The sequence below is a fragment of the Macaca fascicularis genome, chromosome 8, assembly GCF_037993035.2.
Source record: "Macaca fascicularis isolate 582-1 chromosome 8, T2T-MFA8v1.1".
Taxonomy (NCBI): Eukaryota; Metazoa; Chordata; class Mammalia; order Primates; family Cercopithecidae; genus Macaca; species Macaca fascicularis.
The window spans coordinates 28083421-28102474 of NC_088382.1; the positions used below are offsets into that span (position 1 = coordinate 28083421).

The window sequence follows — 19054 nt, forward strand, 5'->3', positions numbered from 1 at the left end:
CTCAGCCTCCTGAGTAGCTGGGACTACAGGCGCCCGCCACCGCGCCTGGCTAATTTTTTGTATTTTTAGTAGAGACGGGGTTTCACCGTATTAGCCAGGATGGTCTCGATCTCCTGACCTCGTGATCTGCCCACCTCAGCCTCCCAAAGTGCTGGGATTACAGGCGTGAGCCACCGCGCCCGACCGAAACCACCAGTTTTTAAGGCGTCCCCTCTTAGTCTTCCTCTGAAAGCTGAGGTTCAAGCTGTCCACAACGGTCCAACATCAACACTCACCAAAGGACTTCCTCCCCTTTTCTCTTCCTCTGTGCAAATCAGCTTAGAATAGATACAATGCATGATTTCAACTCCAGCTCAGCAACAAGGGAAAATCAAAAGGGCAATCAATACAATTGATGGGTGCCTGTAATGCCCAGCGTGTAGTATATACAACACCTCAAAATAAGCAAATCCAAAAGGTCAAAGTCAACTGTTTTCTACATATTGATTGGAAAAGATCAATTGCTTTCCAGTTTACCATCTGGTCACCAAACATTAATTGGCCATTGATTATTTAAATTAAATGTGGAAATGCATAATCATCCCCGTCATTGTTCCCAGTTAAAATGTATTTTATAAAGGTGATGTGGCTGTATACAGCCTTCATAATTATGGGGGATAAGCAGAAATATGGAGAGAATCCAGAAGTGCCATTGTCAACAATTAATTCTAGTACAAGCCACATACCTGGAGGGCCACAATTGCTGGCCAGCTTGTCTTTAGACTACCTGACCTACACTTTGGGCCTTAGGAAAGAGTTCCCAAGTGATGTCATGGAGAAGTCTGATCAGGACATCAGGAATCCAAAATCTAAATTTAAGTAAAACTAACCATGTTATCAATAAAAACAAGGAAAAGGGTCAAAACCCTCTGTTTCCTCTGAGTATGGGAAATCACAACTCTAACATGCTCTTTGATTTTGTTTAATTCGATATGTCTATTTATAAGACACGTACATTACATGCTATTGTTCTACACACCAGTGAGAAAAGGGAAGTGGAAAAGGATAAAGCATCAGTAAGAAGAGGTCTTTGCCTTTAAAGAGCCTATAGCTTAATTGCAGAAACAAGATTTCTTTGCATGTGTAATATAAAACAATAGGAGCTGGGATAATTACCAAATCACGTGATGCCAACTACGTGCTGGGAGAACTTAAGAGGAGAGGGGAGGCAGGGAAGTCTTCCTGAGAAAGCAGAAATGGAGCTGTGGTCTGGTGGGTAGAATCTGGAGAGCAGGTGAGTAATGGATGAAATATTCAGGAAGAACAGAGTACCATAATATCAGAATTCCAAGCATGCCCTCTGGCCCAATCAATTCATTAAAATCTCGTTTTCTGAACCCCGATATGGTGGATGCATTTCCAACTAGAATCACAAGATGACAACACAGTGCAAAACAGGCCACCTCCCCACCAGAATCAGTACACAAAAGAAGAATAAGCTTCTTTGTTCTTTTAGCCACTGTAATATTGGGTCTCTTGTTAATCAGCTTAGCCTTTTTACCAACTAATGCAAGATCTCACTTATTCTTTGAAAAAGCAGTCTCATTTAAGTAGAATAGATATCATCTCCCATTAGGCAGATGAGCAAACTAAGGCCAAGGGAAGTTCAAGGTCACCCAACCTTCTGATGCTGTCCTGTTCACTGATTCCCAGAGTCTTAGTCTTTGCCTTTGATAACTTTGTCACTTGTTATTTCTGACATTGTGAACAGAAAATCCATTTAGATTTAAGTGTTGATGGAAATTTGACAGGGTTGAATTTCACATTTCAAATATAGAATCATGAACCTAGATTTTAAATTAGCTGCACACAGCAAGTGGTTTTCATAATTATTAGTCTTACACATTTGTTACCACTATAAAATGTAAAGGAGCACGAAAGCCATAATTGCAACACACAGTTCTGGAACCCAGGGCAGAAATGTTTGGCATTGGGGGTAATTTACACCCATACTGTAATTAAACAGGAGGTAATTTGCATTCAGATTTGCACATTACCATATTTTTTTCTGATTATAAAAATAAAATAAAATAAAAAAGTCTGGCAAGCACAGGAGGTTTTGGAGTGTTCTGACAATTAGTATTTTAGACAAATGACATTGGAGAAGAGGACTTTCTCATCCTTCTGGATCCTTAGCAGTTTGCCAAAAAAAAAAATAATAAGCTGTCTGTTAGATATTTTAACATGAAACATGTTGTGATAAATAACTATTTTCCCCTCCACACTATTTTTGCTAAAATGTATTTATCATTTCTCTCTGATTCTCATCTATTGATAAGATCTGCCTATAAATAAAAGATTTGAAAGGCATAAATCTAAGCATTCAAAATTGATAAGAATCTAAGGGTTACATTAGCAAGAAAATTAGGATTCAGGTTATCAAAAAATTCATAAATTATACCAAATGCTTGTTACGGTATAATCTGTGGTCTATATCTTTTTGTAACTTCAGCTTCGTGCTTTGCCAGATCTGTCACTTGTGTCACTGAGACAAAAGAGTTCATCTATATTCAAGGCTAAATGCAGATTCAGGGTTACATGTTGTGTTCACTTTAAGCCAACATGCAGCTCCTACGAAAGAAAGAATCTGCAACCTGGCAACTTTCTATCTCATTATGTATATCCATATGCAAAAAATTGAGTGCAGGGGAAAGAAGGGGTGTCCCGTTAAATACATGCACATACTCGGTCTTATGAAAAAATATTTTTTTCCTCTTACCTTGATATTGAACTATGTGCCTAAAATCAAGCACCAAATAACACTCTGGCTGAATAGGTCTCTAATCATCTTCATTCTAACACTTTTATTGCCGAACCTGGTGAGCTAAAGCACATCAATTTCCTTCTCTTTCATCCTAGGTAAATTCTTATCTCTCTGACAAGTCTTTAAACTTTTCATGTAAAGGTTATGTGATACATGTCTCGTTAGCACAGTGAAAACCTACCACATGCCCAGAGCGATGCCAACCACTACAGGTGAGATTTATGCGCATCATAATGACAATAATAACTACTGTATATCTGGCACTGTCAAAGGCACTAAGCAGTTTATACACACTATTTAATCCCCTAAACCACATTATGAAATAGGTACTATTATCATTGCTGTTTCACAAATTAAGAAAATGAAGTTTGCAGTGGTTTAGATACAGCAGAGTAACAAGACAACAGCACCAAGGGGCTTGCAATTTAGTTAGGAAATCTAAGACCAACTGGGGCAAGAAAATCATTGAAAAATATTGTAGTAGGATGGTGCAAAAATAATTGCGGCTTTTGCCATTACTTTTCTTTTTTTTTTTTTTTTTTTTTTTTTTGAGACGGAGTCTCACTATATCACCAGGCTGGAGTACAGTAATGAGATCTTGGCTCATTGCAACCTCCAACTTTCTGGAAGCGATTGTCCTGCCTCAGCCTTCTGAGTGGCTGAGATTACAGGCATGCACCACCATGCCCAGCTAATTTTTGTATTTTTAGTAGAGACAGGGTTTCACCAGGTGTTAGCCAGGATGGTCTCCATCTCCTGACCTCGTGATCCGCCCACCTCAGCCTCCCAAAGGGCTGGGATTATAGGCATGAGCCACCACACCTGGCCTGCCGTTACTTTCAATGAGAACTGCAATTACTTTTGCACCAGCCTAATATGTAACTAGGCCCTACACTGTGCGCAGCATACAGAGTGGAGAGTAGGGTCTTTCTCTATAGTCAAGGAAATTCAATCACTCAGAAGATTCTTTCCTTGGTTGCTTCATAAACATCCCAGATTTGGCATGTATAAATTCCAGGATCCAGCCTCTAACCCCCAGACTTTGTTTTTCTCCTGTACTTTATATTTTGGGGGATGTATTAGGCTGAAAAATGCCCCCTTTCTAAAGGTGTTCACATCCATTCCCCACACTATGAATATGTCACTTTGCATGGCAAAGGAGACTTTTCAGATGTGATAAAGGATCCTGTTATGGGCTGAATTTGTCCACACCCGAATTCATATGCTGAAGCCCTAACCCCCAGAACCTGTGAATATATATAGGGCCTTTAAGGAGGTAGTTAAATTAAAGTGAGGTCCTTAGGATATGCCCTAATCCAATGACTAGGGTCCTTATAAGAAGAGAAAATTATGATGCAGACACATTGCAGGAAGACCACATGAAGACACAGGGAGAAGACCGCACCTACGCAAACTAAGGAGGTCTCAGAAGAAATCAATCCTGCTGACACTTTGATCTCAGACTTCCAGCCTCCAGAACTGTAAAAGTAAATAAATAAACTTCTGTTGTTTAAGCCGCTGAGTCTGTTATGGCAGCCCTAGCAAATTAATATAGATTATCGGGGGGGCAGTGTCATCATGAGGGTCTTAGAGAAGGCAGGGGGGTCAGAGTGAGAGAAGGGCATGTGAGATGGAGCAGAGGTCAGTGAGGTGAGAAGATGCTGTCTTCCTGGTTTGGAAAACAGAGGAAGGGGCCATGAGCGAAAGAAAGCACGCGGCCCCTAGAAACTGGGGGACATAAGGCAGGGGATTCCCTCCCAGGGCCCCCAGAAGGAACGCAACCTGTCCACTCCTTGGTTTCAGCCAACCGAAACCAGTATTAGACATCTCACCTCCAGAACTGTAAGAGAGTTAATGTGTGTTCTGTTAAGCTGGCAGGTTTGTGGCAACTTGTTACAGCAGAAACAGGAAATAAATGCAGGGTATGGCATCGCCATCTCCCTTTGCCCCCAAGCCCTTCCATTCCACTCTAGTACCTGCTTCTTCTCATCCACCTTTCTTAATTTGCATCTTCCTCTAATCTGATCTGGATTCCTGCAATAGTCTCCAAGTTTATTTTCCACCTTCTGATCCCTTTCACCCACCAAAGTATTCTGCTCCCCTCTACCAAAGTAATTTTTCTAACAAACCAGTCTGACCAGGTCACTATCCCACTTAAATACTTCAACTGCCTCTAATCAGCTATAAGACGAATGCAAAGGTCTGGTTATGACATAGGAAGCCCCCTATGGCCTCTCCTCTGCTTCCCTCTCCAGCCTGGGCTCCATGTTTTCTGTCTTGTCAATTTTGGCTAAATGTTCCTTTTCTCTGCTGAGCTACATGTCCCCCCATTCTCTCCAGCCTGGACTCTGGGTCCCATACATTCCAGCCTGTGCTATATAACCCCTGCTATTTCAGTCACTTACAGGTTTTTGATAACACTGTGCCTACGCTGCCCCCCTCTTCTTCCCTATACAATTCCTACTTATGCCCAAAACTTACCTCAGATGCCATCTCCTCCAGAAAGCTCTCACAGAGGGTCTTCTATTCTTAACAATTGGTTTAGTCGCCCATCCTCTGTGCTCTCATGGCACGCGTTGTTTACCTCTAGCTAGAGATATCTAGTTAGAGATATTTCTCTCGAGTTACCTCGGTCTTTACTTGCCTGAATCCTCCAGTAGACTGTGTCCATCCAAGCTAAGATCCTGCCTTTCGTGTTTCCCCAGTGGCCAGCACAGTGCCTGATACTGAAGACATTGTTTGTTGAATGAAAGTTTTAGGGGAAAAAAGGTAGGACTTCATTTACTCATTCGTGCAGTAAATATTTATTGGGCGCTCGCCATCAGTAAAACACGGTGGGATGTACAAATATAGATAAGACTTAGAGTCTGCAGTTAGAATTTTGTGGTCAGTGTTGAGACATTATCTAAATGACCAGCAGATGGTAGTATCCAGCTAGACCACAGGCAATCAAGTTCAGGAACTGAGAGGACGAACTCATGGGTCAAAAATAGGGAAGGGTAAGTGGAGGTTTCCTAGGACCCGGTTGTGGAAGCATACAAGAGACTGGCTAGCCAGAAGGAGATGAGTTTTGCCAATATGATATAAGGTCTTCACTAAACTTCGAATGGCTTGATGGTAACATAAGTATACCTTGTGCAAGAAAGTACACAAGTGTCTCACCCTTAAGAGTTTCCAAAAGTGCAGGTTTCCAAGGTATACAGAGCATGAGAGAAAGGGCCACAGATATTACCAAGAGGCAAGAGAAAACACAACAAATTGTATGAAATGAGTCACGTTGACTGAGGAAGGATTTTTATCACTAGGCATTCATTCCTTAATAATTTTAGGTAATCTAGATCCAGGCAGAAGCTGCTTGCTGCCATGACTAGTATAGCATAGATGTTTCTTTTCAAGGCCAACTTTTGCTCAAGAAAAATGAGAAACAGTTCTCTTCTTTGACCCTATCTGATAAAGCAGAAACCAACGCAGATTTATACAAATGAAAATAAGGTTGAGTCAGAGCACTTTGTCCCATAAATAACAAAAATGGATTAAGGCTGACTGGTCTCCAGGCAACCTATGTAAGTACAGTCACATAACCCTGATTTTAGTATATAAAATAGAAGATCAAGAGATTCACTTAAAATTATTCAAGGCTGGCTCTTCACTGTTTTAATAGATTTTAAAAGCTGCTTCCTTGCCAACCATCCTATTGTAAACCTTCACTGCTGAAGATTGTGGGCCAAGCTTTTTCTTCTGCCAAGATTCAAAAGCTTGTTATTGGATCTCTCAAAGTAGATTTAGTTTAAAGAGTCTGACATCTACAAAAAAATTGTGAATACATGATTAAAAGATTGCCTTTTCAACTGTGTATAAATATATACATAAATGTAAATAAATGATATCATGATAAATTAATGTACAGTACAAATTAAAAATCTCCTAAAAACCAAACCAAAAGTGTATATAAATGTGAATGATAAATATATACCAGAAAAAATAATAGCTACATGATTAGAGATATCATCCATAGAGCATGGACTAGCAGAATGAATTTGATGTACTTCAAATTACATAGAAGATTAATTTAGAATAAAATATAACAAAGACAAGTAATTCAACATTTTTATTCTTAATGTCTTTAATAAAGTCACAAACCATGAAATAATGTTTAGCTGAAAAAAAATAAAGATGTTTTATTTTTATATACATAGTAAAAATGCAGCAAAAGAATGTATAGTGGCCCTTGAATCTTTTTTTTTGTTTGTTTTTGTTTTTGTTTTTGAGACTGTGTCTCGCTCTGTTGCCCAGGCTGGAGTGCAGTGGCATGATCTTGACTCACCACAACTTCCGCCTCCTGGGTTCAAGTGGTTCTCCTGCCTCCGCTTCCCAAGTAGCTGGGACTACAAGTGCGTGCCACCATGCTCAGCTAATTTTTGTATTTTTAGTACAGATGGGGTTTCACTCTGTTGGCCAGTTTATCTCGAACTCCTGACCTCGTGATCCACCTGCCTCAGCCTCCCTAAGTGCTGGGATTATAGGCATGAGCCACAGTGCCCAGCTGGCCCTTGAATCTTTTTAACATGACCTAGCAGTTCAACAATTCGCTTTTAAATGAGAATTTTAAGGTGGGCATAGCCTCCTGATGATCGTGCTGAGGACTGTCCTCTAGAGTCAGAGTCTCCTAAATTCCTGTCTTCATTCCACCACCTCCAAGCTGTGTGTGGTACTTAACCTCCCTGTGCCGCTGTGCTCAATTGCACTTTCCACAAAAGTGTCATCTCCAAGGGCTGTAGTGATGATTAAATGAGATAACCCAGTAAAGTTTTGGCACAGTGCCCAGCACCTAGTGAGTACTTGATAAATACCAGTTATTTTTATGGATATGACTATGATCCGCCTACTTTTCTTTATTTTTCATGCTCATTGAGACTGGATTTTATAATCTACTAAAGAAACTTGTTCTAATGTTAGCATGGGTGTCAGAAGATATGAGTTCTGGCCTAGGCTCCAATGCTTTCCAGATGTGTGACCTTGGACAAATCAAGCAATTTAATCAACTCTAAAATAGAAATAATAATTTGTGCACAGCTCAGATGAGAATACATTGTTTTGTTTTGCTTGGTCTTTTTGATAGAAAGCATTGTCCAAATGTAAAAGTCTGATAATGGTAGAGACGATGATGGCTTGGGATTTAGGGTACCACTAAGTGTAAAAGAACACAGTATTCAGTCCTGACTAGACCACATTACAAGTTATTACAAGTTACCACCTCCAGCTGTCACACCACCGCCCTCAGCTTCATGATGACATTCCTCTCAATAACCAAAGGGAGAGAGAAGCAGGCAGAAAGAAGACAGAAATTAATATCAGTCCTGATTAGGCTTTCTCGATCTACTATTGTTATTAATAATCGCTATTATTATTATATCATTCTTGATCTAAAGGGTCTTTACAAATCTTTTTTTAAGAGAAAAATGCAAGTTAAATACCCAGCTACAGTCCAGCTCTCATGGCAAACAGGACCATATTCTTTCCTCTAAAGATAGCAAACTACTTATTCAGATATATTTACTTTACAAAACAGGGCATAGAATTATATAAACAGAAAAATCCTATTTATATTTAAATTACAGAGAAAACAACTAGAAGAAAATACTTAAATTATTGTCTCTCTGCATTTTGTAAATATCTACACTACACATATATACAAATTTTAACCAAAAAAGTGAGTTAAGTATTCTCAAATAGACGCCCTTCTTAGTAAGCTTAGTGACAAGACAGAGCTATGACAGTGAGCCCATTTTCAAAGGATTATGAAAGAATATTGATTTTCTAAATTGCAGAGATTGAAAACAAAATGCCCAGTCCTGGGACAATGAGACTGAATTATTAGGTGGGGCTTTTTTGTGACTTTATGTTCCCAGGTTTAACTCTTTTCAAAAATTTGGTCCAAAGATCATTGATCTGCTCTAGTTTTACAAAGCTCATTTTAATTAAGAGTTTCTAATAAAAGAATTATGTCTCTTGCTAAGTCAGGCCTTGGTAAGCTTGGAATAAAATATGTTATAAATATTTCATAGCTGCACTGGTGCAGTTACGTGCAATGCAGGGTTTTCAAAATTCAAGTGCATATCATCAAGATCTGTTACTGCTTTATAGGTAAAACTAACGGGTTCAGTTAAAAACATGCTGAAAATTAATACAGTAGTACTGTTTTATTATGCATCTACTGAACTTTATTTTTAGAATCACTTTTAGCAAGGTTCTATTAAGTACTTTTTAAAAATTCTAAATCTTTCTCCCCTGGCTTTCACAGAACTGATTCACAGTGGAGAGGTGAAAGCATTACACAGCAAAAAAATCAGCAAGCTATGTTAAAACCGAAAGCTAAATTTTTCCCCACCACACATGAAATTTCCAGATATAGAATTTTAAAACTGATTAACATTTGGAATAAAATAAAGACTAAATGTTTTAAGTTTTGTAAATACTTCAGTTAACTTCATAATAACAGTAACTGAAAAATAGAAGGCAATATTCAAAGAATAAAATATTTGGCAAAGGGAACACCATTTCAGTGGCTTAATGACAGAAAAGGAACACTGTGGTCCAGATGGATTTGTTTTGATTAAAGACAATAGGGACATACATGTACATCCCAATTTCCCTGACAAGAAACAGCCTTTCTCGCCTGAGGATATTTTTATTTTGCTTTCAACTTTTGACAACAAAAACAAAAGTCAACGCTGCTTTTAAAGTTTGACATCCCGAGGATCAAGTAGAAATATGTAATATAGCTTCCTTTTTCTTATGTTCCTGCTTCTGCAGACTAAGTCCCTAGCTTCCTACATCAACAACCCATTAAATGATTAGCAGAGGACAGGTTATAAATAGTTATTATGAGTTCTAGAACCAGATCCCAGGCAAAAGGACTAGGTTCAAGACACAATAGGTTGAAAGAAAGTACAGATCATCTCATCTTGGATGGATTCAGCCTACCAATTTGACAGTGACGTCGTCCATCTGGAGTATCTTGCTTGCTATTCGGTTCCTACATCCCATCCTCCTTGCATTTTTTTATATCCAAAAATACTATTTAAAAGAAGAAATGTGAGGAAATAGGGAAAGATGGGAGAAAATGCTCGACTCCTTATCTTTTTTTTTATTTTATGACCCAATAAATATACCCCCTTTGCAAACAATACTTTCCCATTATTAGATGACACCCTAAAAAATTTGACAGTGGCTATCTCTTAGCTACAAAGTTAATATTTGCACTTTCCCTACTGAAGGAACATATAGATTGAAGCATGCCTTGTATTTCTCTATAAAGTGATTCAAAACAGACTACCTTATGAAACAACAGTTCAGAGATAATTTCATTTAAAATGTCTTACATCTAAATCATATGAGTAACTTTTCTATTTAGAATAAATTACAAAAGTATTGTAGTCAAACTTAATTCCATGAATGCAGTGTGGTTAACCCAGGTGAGTTGCCATGATTGTTTTCTCTCTTTTTAATATTTCAAGAAGATTTCATAGCCTTAGTATCGTTAGGGTTTAAAAAATGCAAAAGCATTTCTTTCTGTGAAAATTATTAAGGTTGCAAATGTTCTTCAAAACTATGAGACAAAAAGGGAAAAACATCTGTTATAGCTTTTTTAAAAAAGTGTTTATACTAAATTTACTGATGGGTATAACCTTCAAATCACCTTTAGGAAGAGTAAAGTGGAAGAGTTTAATATAAAAGAAAACGTTTTGCTAAATGTGAAACTGGATCCATCGTTTTTTAAGCCATGGGAACTGTTTTTTCTTAATAAAGCAACTGTTTTAATTCTTTGCATTATCCTGTAGTGCCCAGATTGAACAATATATCATGTGACATTGAAGTTACAATTTTAAGCTATAGGCACTAGATGTAGCCTGAGTAACTGACTTATTTTATTTGTATGCAACACTTTCCTCCTTCTGTAACCAGCTGGAAGCTGAACAATTTCTGAGCTACTTTAGATACAAGGCAAAACTGGGTAATTGTGAAGTTAGACATGTGTTTCCTTGTAAATGTCTCTCTGCAGAGTCATCTCATTTCCAAAGCCCTAAAGAAAACTAACAGCAGAAGCCTGCCGGTTAACCATGTACTCTCATTGCAGAGTTTGCAGTGAATGTGCATCATGAAATTGCCAAACAGTTTAATATATTTCAATAAAAGCAGAAAGTAATAAGCAACAAAGGCAAAATTACTGCATACTTAGCATTTGGCCTTATCTAGATGGTATCCTGCTGAGTCCAGCCTGACATCTGCAGTACTTTACAGAAGGTAGGGAGTTTTCTTTCTCTTTTCCTTTATCTATATAAAACCAAAAAATCCTGCTTTTACAGTATTCACAAGCCAATCCCCTCATTCCATCATCGTCTCTCTCAACAACTCAAGATATGGATGGGCTCAGCTTGCCTAAGGTCTCTCAGCAAACTAGAACATCCTTCTCCTACATGGCCTACGATGCTGCAGTTTCATATTAATAAACCAAAGTAACTCCCAAAATTAGCACCTCCTATTTAAAACATTATTTATATTTTAATACAAATGGGCCAAGGGAGCTGATAAAAATTAAAAAAATAAAACCTCTAGAAACCCACCCCTTTCTTGATTACTTACTGATGAATATGATCCTGTCTTTTAACAAAACAGTGACTTGAGAAAACATGCTGTGAAAAGAAGCCATTTCAGGCTGGAGTCCCTGCTTTTTATAACCGGTAGTTTCTTCTCACCCATAGCAAGCACTTCACATTCAGTCACTTGTACCTGTGGCCCCAGCGCTGTTGTTAGTTCTGCAATTTCTTCTTCACTTTGTCTTGTAGTATTCTGAATTTTTTTAACCTGAATTACCCCCAAAGCACTACACAAAATAAAGAGACATTCTAACAGTTAAGAGTACACCAGACAGCAAGAAGTCTGTGTAGAGTCCTTGTTTGCATAAACATGTTTAATGATATAGAAAATCTATTCCATATAAATCATTAAAATCTAAAAGGAAAAATATATTACATTTTAAATGGAGGGAAAACATCTGGTTTTATTCAAGGTTGTGGTGAATCTGTTTGGCAACTTTTAAATCAATTTAAAGTTAATTCAGATGCCTTTTCAATCACTGCAGTTACACATAGGGGATACTGAACCGAAAGATGACAAGGCAGTTGTTTGTGTCCAAACTTATCAAAAACTATATTTCCCTGGACTTTTCATCCCAACAGATTTCAAATTCTCCTTTCCAAGGAGTATTTGACCTTCACATTTCAGGCCCTGTATCTCTTCATCTCCTATACAATCATACGTTAGAAAACTCAAACTGGGCTGCAAGTACATATTTCTGTTAACTGACTTCAATGAATTTTGGTTGTTTTCAAAATCTGCAATCTGTTCATTGTGCCAGCCCTGCATTGCAGAGAAGTCTTAGCCTGCGATTCCAGCTTCGCTCCTGCAAAGAGAGTCACTACAGGCAGGTTTAAATTGTATTTGCTCGGAGAGAAGAGGGGGAAGGGAACCCCCTACCCCCCGCCAACCTGACAGGCCAGGCTGGGTGACAAGCCCCTGGGAGGCTGCACCTCCCGCTCGCCCGACCTGGGCGCTGTCCTTGGTGCTGCCGGCGCCATAGCGAGCACAAGCGCCTTACCTTCTGCCCCTGCGGAAGCTGCGGACGTCCCCCAAACGTTAAAAACGCAATATCCCACTTTTTATACAAAAAACTACCCTGGCCTGTTCTCTTTGTCCCCTTCCCGAAGCCTTCAGGCAGACGGTTCCTCAAAGTATTTTTTTTCTTTTCTTTTTGTCTTCTAGACCCAGCTCCTTGGCGCTCATCTCCAGCTGCTTTAAGACAGGAGTGGGGGAAGGGGAGGGAGGCAAGAAAAGATGAGGGTGGGGGAGGGGAGAAGAGGGAATGCAGGGGGAGGGGAAGCAAGAGACGGAGAGAAGGAAAGATTGGAAGAAAAGGGTCCGCGAGGAAGGGGCTGAGAGAAAGGCAGGGTGAAGCGAACTAAAGGCCGGAGCAGGAAGGAGAAGAGGGGCCAAAAAAGAAGGGGATGGGATTAAGCACAGAAGATGGGTAAAGAAAAAAGTATCGGGGAAAGGGTAAAAGAAGAGAAAGGCTTGAGGGTAAGAGGGTAGAGGGCTAAAGAACAAGGAGACCAGGGGGTCGGGGAAGCGCTGCCCGAACGGTGGGACAGTGACAGGCAAAGAAAGGGCGCTGGCGATATTTGTACCAAGGGTGCGAAACGCAATCGGGAAGTGAGAAATGGAGAGAAGGCGACTGCCCGGCGACAAGTGGCCTGGGACTGAAAGGGAACCTGGGGGAGGGGCTGGGCCCAGGGCAGCAAAGTCCGGGTTCCCATGCGGCCTGGGCCCACGTGGAGCGGGCGCTGAATCACCGCTCAGCCGCCCCCCTCCCCTCCTCCCCGACCGGTGCCCGCAGTCCCCGCCTCCTCGGCCGCCGCCTCCACGGGGCGGGGCCCTGGCCCGGGACCAGCGCCGCGGCTATAAATGGGCTGCGGCGAGGCCGGCAGAACGCTGTGACAGCCACACGCCCCAAGGCCTCCAAGATGAGCTACACATTGGACTCGCTGGGCAACCCGTCCGCCTACCGGCGGGTAACCGAGACCCGCTCCAGCTTCAGCCGCGTCAGCGGCTCCCCGTCCAGCGGCTTCCGCTCGCAGTCGTGGTCCCGCGGCTCGCCCAGCACCGTGTCTTCCTCCTACAAGCGCAGCATGCTCGCCCCGCGCCTCGCCTACAGCTCGGCCATGCTCAGCTCCGCCGAGAGCAGCCTTGACTTCAGCCAGTCCTCGTCCCTGCTCAACGGCGGCTCCGGACCCGGTGGCGACTACAAGCTGTCCCGCTCCAACGAGAAGGAGCAGCTGCAGGGGCTGAACGACCGCTTCGCCGGCTACATAGAGAAGGTGCACTACCTGGAGCAGCAGAATAAGGAGATTGAGGCGGAGATCCAGGCGCTGCGGCAGAAGCAGGCCTCGCACGCCCAGCTGGGCGACGCGTACGACCAGGAGATCCGCGAGCTGCGCGCTACGCTGGAGATGGTGAACCACGAGAAGGCTCAGGTGCAGCTGGACTCGGACCACCTGGAGGAAGACATCCACCGGCTCAAGGAGCGCTTCGAGGAGGAGGCGCGGCTGCGCGACGACACTGAGGCGGCCATCCGCGCGCTGCGCAAAGACATCGAGGAGGCGTCGCTGGTCAAGGTGGAGCTGGACAAGAAGGTGCAGTCGCTGCAGGATGAGGTGGCCTTCCTGCGGAGCAACCACGAGGAGGAGGTGGCCGACCTTCTGGCCCAGATCCAGGCATCACACATCACGGTGGAGCGCAAAGACTACCTGAAGACAGACATCTCTACGGCGCTGAAGGAAATCCGCTCCCAGCTCGAATGCCACTCCGACCAGAATATGCACCAGGCCGAAGAGTGGTTCAAATGCCGCTACGCCAAGCTCACCGAGGCGGCAGAGCAGAACAAGGAGGCCATCCGCTCCGCCAAGGAAGAGATCGCCGAGTACCGGCGCCAGTTGCAGTCCAAGAGCATCGAGCTAGAGTCGGTGCGCGGCACCAAGGAGTCCCTGGAGCGGCAGCTCAGCGACATCGAGGAGCGCCACAACCACGACCTCAGCAGCTACCAGGTAGGAACCGCGGCTGCGCGGCCAGCCTGCGCCAGCGCCAGCGCCGCGCGCCCCCGACACTTGGGCGCGTGCCCAGGAGCCCTCTCCGCCGCGCTCTCTGGCGGCCGCTCGCTAGAGCGCGCGCGCCGCAGACTTAGGGTAGTTTCGGATCAGCATTCTCGCCACTCTCATTCTCCATACTCCGCCCCCACCCACCTGCCCCAGCTGCTTAAAGGTCTTGACCTTTTTCAAAAACGTACTTCTTTTCCAGTTCTAATTTTGCACGCTTGCACGTTTAAAGCAGGAGGGATAAATTCGGTAGTGGATAAATCAGCAACTTTAGGATAGCTTATGCAGAAACCCGTGTATTCTCTACTTTTCCGGCAGTGATCGGAAGAGCTCTAAAAATTGGCTTCAGCCCAAAGGGCTCAGATGGGAATGGCCAGGTCAGCCATGGAGTTTCCCCATGCATGTTTGTGTCCTGTTGAGACGTGTTCTAAGTCCACTGATCTCCGTGCGTGATGTGCCCAGGAAGTGTCCTATTGTCTTACTGATCTTGTATGTTCCTTGAGAATCCCTTAGATTTAAAAGAAAAAAGGGGTGGGGGAGGGGGGCTGGGAGTCGGGTGTCAGCGAGGTTTGCAGAAGCGGATAGAGATGGGAGGAGGCGAGAGGGAAGGGGTAGCAAGTGGTTTGCGAAGGAAGTTGCTGTTTGCAAGGATGAGTCTAGGGAGACTCTCTGTGTCTGTTTCAGGACACCATCCAGCAGCTGGAAAATGAGCTTCGGGGCACAAAGTGGGAAATGGCTCGTCATTTGCGCGAATACCAGGACCTCCTCAACGTCAAGATGGCTCTGGATATAGAAATCGCTGCGTACAGGTACGGTGCTCACTACATGCGTATCCGGAACACTAACCACCATGCAGAGGCTGTTCGGGCAGAGCTTTCACCACTAAAGTTAAAGCAGGCAGGGTGCAGGCATCAACTCAGCGCCTGGTTTTCTTGCTTACTTAGAAAAAAATTATTCTAAAGAATTGCAAGTGTAGTTTTCTCTCTTTTTATGCAGCTTTAAAAGAATAAATACTAGTAGAAGCAAAAGATTTTTGAATTAGACGAAGGAGGTGCAGATTAATCTCAATGCATATGCTTAAACTTTTTATGAAAAAATGTTTTCAAATGTTGGAAGCATGAACAGAGTTTTGGTTTCTAATATTTCATCTAGTGGTTTCAGCTTTTCAAATTTATAATGTCAAGGACAAACACCAGGACATTCTATTTCTCTGTTTCTCTGTTATACAGCTTACTATTGCCATCATCTGGCTGAGAATAGATATAGAATGATATATTAGAATATAGATACAGTTATTTTATATATGTAGATAATTTATATGTATTATATTTTATGCTAGACTATAGTATAAATTATATCTATATCATGTATAATATTAATCTAGATCTATAGATACATATATGTGCATATGCATATAAATCTAGATATATAGACACAAATGTGTATGATCTTTTTATAGATAGAGAGATACGTTATAGGTCTATTAACTGATGTGACCTTGCTGTTGACTAAGCGCAAAGGACAAAATCGTTGATTAAAAATTTTCTACTACCAATAAAGTAGTTATAATATAACAAGAATAAATTGCATTTACAGAGCTATCTCTCTTTTCAGGAAAGCTGAATAACTACATTAAATAGACAATTTATGGTAAAAATTATCGACCAATTTATAACTTGATACACCCATATTAACACCTGGCTAAGTTCTGAAATATGCTTAACAGCAAGATTTTTATGAAAGTTATATTTGCTTTAAAAATAGTACGTATCCTGAAAATCTAAATGTTTAAGAAAGTGACTACTCTCAGAAAGGTTATTTGGCTTTAGAGTTTGGGGGCTTTTGTTTGTGGCTTTTTGTGTTTTTGTTTTCGTTTTTGTTTTTTCCTATTTGGCCACTAACAAGTTTTTCAGCATATTCTTGTTGGACCTAATGGATCTCTACTGCAGGGCCAAGACTTAGTAGCTGGGTGTGGTTAGTGGACTATTGGGCAAGGTTAGTCATTGTAGGGGGCAGTCCAGGAGAACCTTTCTCTGTCACTGAGTATGACGTAATATGCAAGTAAGTGATAGCAGGTATTATAACAAATTGATAGAATATTTTACTTATGTAATTCTATTTCTTCAAAGGTAGCTACTACAATACCCAGAATGTAATGAAACTCAGAAGGCCCAGAGAAATTTTTACTATGTCTTATGTTCTTTGATTTTCTCCTTAGAAAACTCCTGGAGGGTGAAGAGACGAGATTTAGCACATTTGCAGGAAGCATCACTGGGCCACTGTACACACACCGACAGCCCTCAGTCACAATATCCAGTAAGATTCAGAAAACCAAGGTGGAAGCTCCCAAGCTCAAGGTCCAACACAAATTTGTTGAGGAGATCATAGAGGAAACCAAAGTGGAGGATGAGAAGTCAGAAATGGAAGAGGCCCTGACAGCCATTACAGAGGAATTGGCCGTTTCCATGAAGGAAGAGAAGGAAGAAGCAGCAGAAGAAAAGGGAGAGGAGCCAGAAGCTGAAGAAGAAGAAGTAGCTGCCAAAAGGTCTCCAGTGAAACCAACTGCACCTGAAGTTAAAGAAGAGGAAGAGGGGGAAAAGGAGGAAGAGGAAGGCCAGGAAGAAGAAGAGGAAGAAGAAGATGAGGGAGCTAAGTCAGACCAAGCCGAAGAGGGAGGATCCGAGAAGGAAGGCTCTAGTGAAAAAGAGGAAGGTGAGCAGGAAGAAGGAGAAACAGAGGCTGAAGGTGAAGCAGAGGAAGTCGAAGCTAAAGAGGAAAAGAAAGTGGAGGAAAAGCGTGACGAAGTGGCTACCAAGGAGGAGCTGGTGGCAGATGTCAAGGTGGAAAAGCCAGAAAAAGCCAAGTCTCCTGTGCCAAAATCACCAGTGGAAGAGAAAGCCAAGTCTCCTGTGACAAAATCACCAGTGGAAGAGAAAGCCAAATCTCCTGTGACAAAATCACCAGTGGAAGAGAAAGCCAAGTCTCCTGTGACAAAATCACCAGTGGAAGAGAAAGCCAAGTCTCCTGTGACAAAATCACCAGTGGAAGAGAAAGCCAAGTCTCCTGTGACAAAATCACCAGTGGAAGAGGCAAAGTCAAAAGCAGAAGTGGGGAAAGGTGAACAGAAAGAGGAAGAAGAGAAGGAAGTCAAGGAAGCTCCCAAGGAAGAGAAGGTAGAGAAAAAGGAAGAGAAACCAAAGGATGTGCCAGAGAAGAAGAAAGCTGAGTCCCCGGTAAAGGAGGAAGCTGTGGAGGAGGTGGTCACCATCACCAAATCCGTAAAGGTGCACTTGGAGAAAGAGATCAAAGAAGAGGGGAAGCCACTGCAGCAGGAGAAAGAGAAGGAGAAAGTGGGAGGAGAGGGAGGGAGTGAGGAAGAAGGGAGTGATAAAGGTGCCAAGGGATCCAGGAAGGAAGACATAGCTGTCAATGGGGAGGTAGAAGGAAAAGAGGAGGTAGAGCAGGAGACCAAGGAAAAAGGCAGTGGGAGGGAAGAGGAGAAAGGCGTTGTCACCAATGGCCTAGACTTGAGCCCGGCAGATGAAAAGAAGGGGGGAGATAAAAGTGAGGAGAAAGTGGTAGTGACCAAAACAGTAGAAAAAATCACCAGTGAGGGGGGAGATGGTGCTACCAAATATATCACTAAATCTGTAACCGTCACTCAAAAGGTTGAAGAGCATGAAGAGACCTTTGAGGAGAAACTAGTGTCTACTAAAAAGGTAGAAAAAGTCACTTCACACGCCATAGTAAAGGAAGTCACCCAGAGTGACTAAGATTTGAGTCCACTGCAAAAGGTTAAGCCATATGACAATTTCAAAATGCATGTGATTGGCAGCTTCAAAACAGAACGGGTTCTCCCATGGGGGCTCCAGACATTGTATTTACTTTGTGCAATATGAGGGGACTGCATGCAAGCTCAGGGTGCTCCCTCCTCAGTCTTTGGGGGATTCAAATGCATGATATTGTATGTACCTGGGAAATTTGCCAATTTCCTAAGCTGTTGGAAGGGGGTCACTTAAGGGGGGATGTCTTGAGATGTATTATGCAAAGTACCAACTGAGCCAAAAACAATAAATGAAACACAGAACTCTCTTAGCCTTAAGAAAGCTATATATGAATAATTATGTTTACCTCACTGGTGCGTTTAAAATGGACTTTTGCTCATGGGAGAACCTCGTTGACATGCACAGTTTGCAATCTTATGTTGATTGATGTTAAACGTCACAGCAGTACTTGCTCAATAAAGGTCATATTGGAAACATAGTCAATTGCTGAGTCTTATGTCATTTCTTTTTTAATTTTTATTTATTTTTATTTAGAGATGGGGTCTTGCTATGTTGGCCAAGTTGGTCTTGAACTCTTGGCCTCAAGCAGTCCTCCTGCCTCAGCCACCCAAAGTGCTAGGATTATAGGCATGAGCCACCATGCCCAGCCTGTTATGCCATTTCAAAGTGAGATCTCCACTACCTGAAGCTTTCTTGCCCTAAAATAGATTTTTGGGGGGAAATCATAAGTAAACTGCACTTCTTATTGCTATTTCCCT

The 19054-nt window shown here is 42.1% G+C and overlaps 1 protein-coding gene across 1 annotated transcript; it reads left to right on the forward strand.

Annotated features, from left to right (window-relative positions):
- Nucleotides 1–13350: 13350 nt before the first annotated feature.
- Nucleotides 13351–18774, forward strand: NEFM (neurofilament medium chain). The gene is made up of 3 exons (XM_005562860.4): nucleotides 13351–14463; nucleotides 15196–15320; nucleotides 16730–18774. Exons 1-3 carry the CDS (start codon nucleotides 13384–13386, stop codon nucleotides 18282–18284), a joined length of 2760 nt encoding a protein of 919 aa, XP_005562917.3. The 5' UTR covers nucleotides 13351–13383; the 3' UTR covers nucleotides 18285–18774.
- Nucleotides 18775–19054: the final 280 nt, after the last annotated feature.

Excerpts from the sequence above, each read along its gene's own strand:
- NEFM (XM_005562860.4), top strand. The coding sequence starts at position 13,384 with ATGAGCTACACATTGGACTCGCTGGGCAACCCGTCCGCCTACCGGCGG. Across the intron at positions 14,464-15,195 it reads ACGACCTCAGCAGCTACCAG|GACACCATCCAGCAGCTGGA; the intron begins GTAGGAACCGCG and ends TGTCTGTTTCAG. Across the intron at positions 15,321-16,729 it reads ATAGAAATCGCTGCGTACAG|AAAACTCCTGGAGGGTGAAG; the intron begins GTACGGTGCTCA and ends TTTTCTCCTTAG.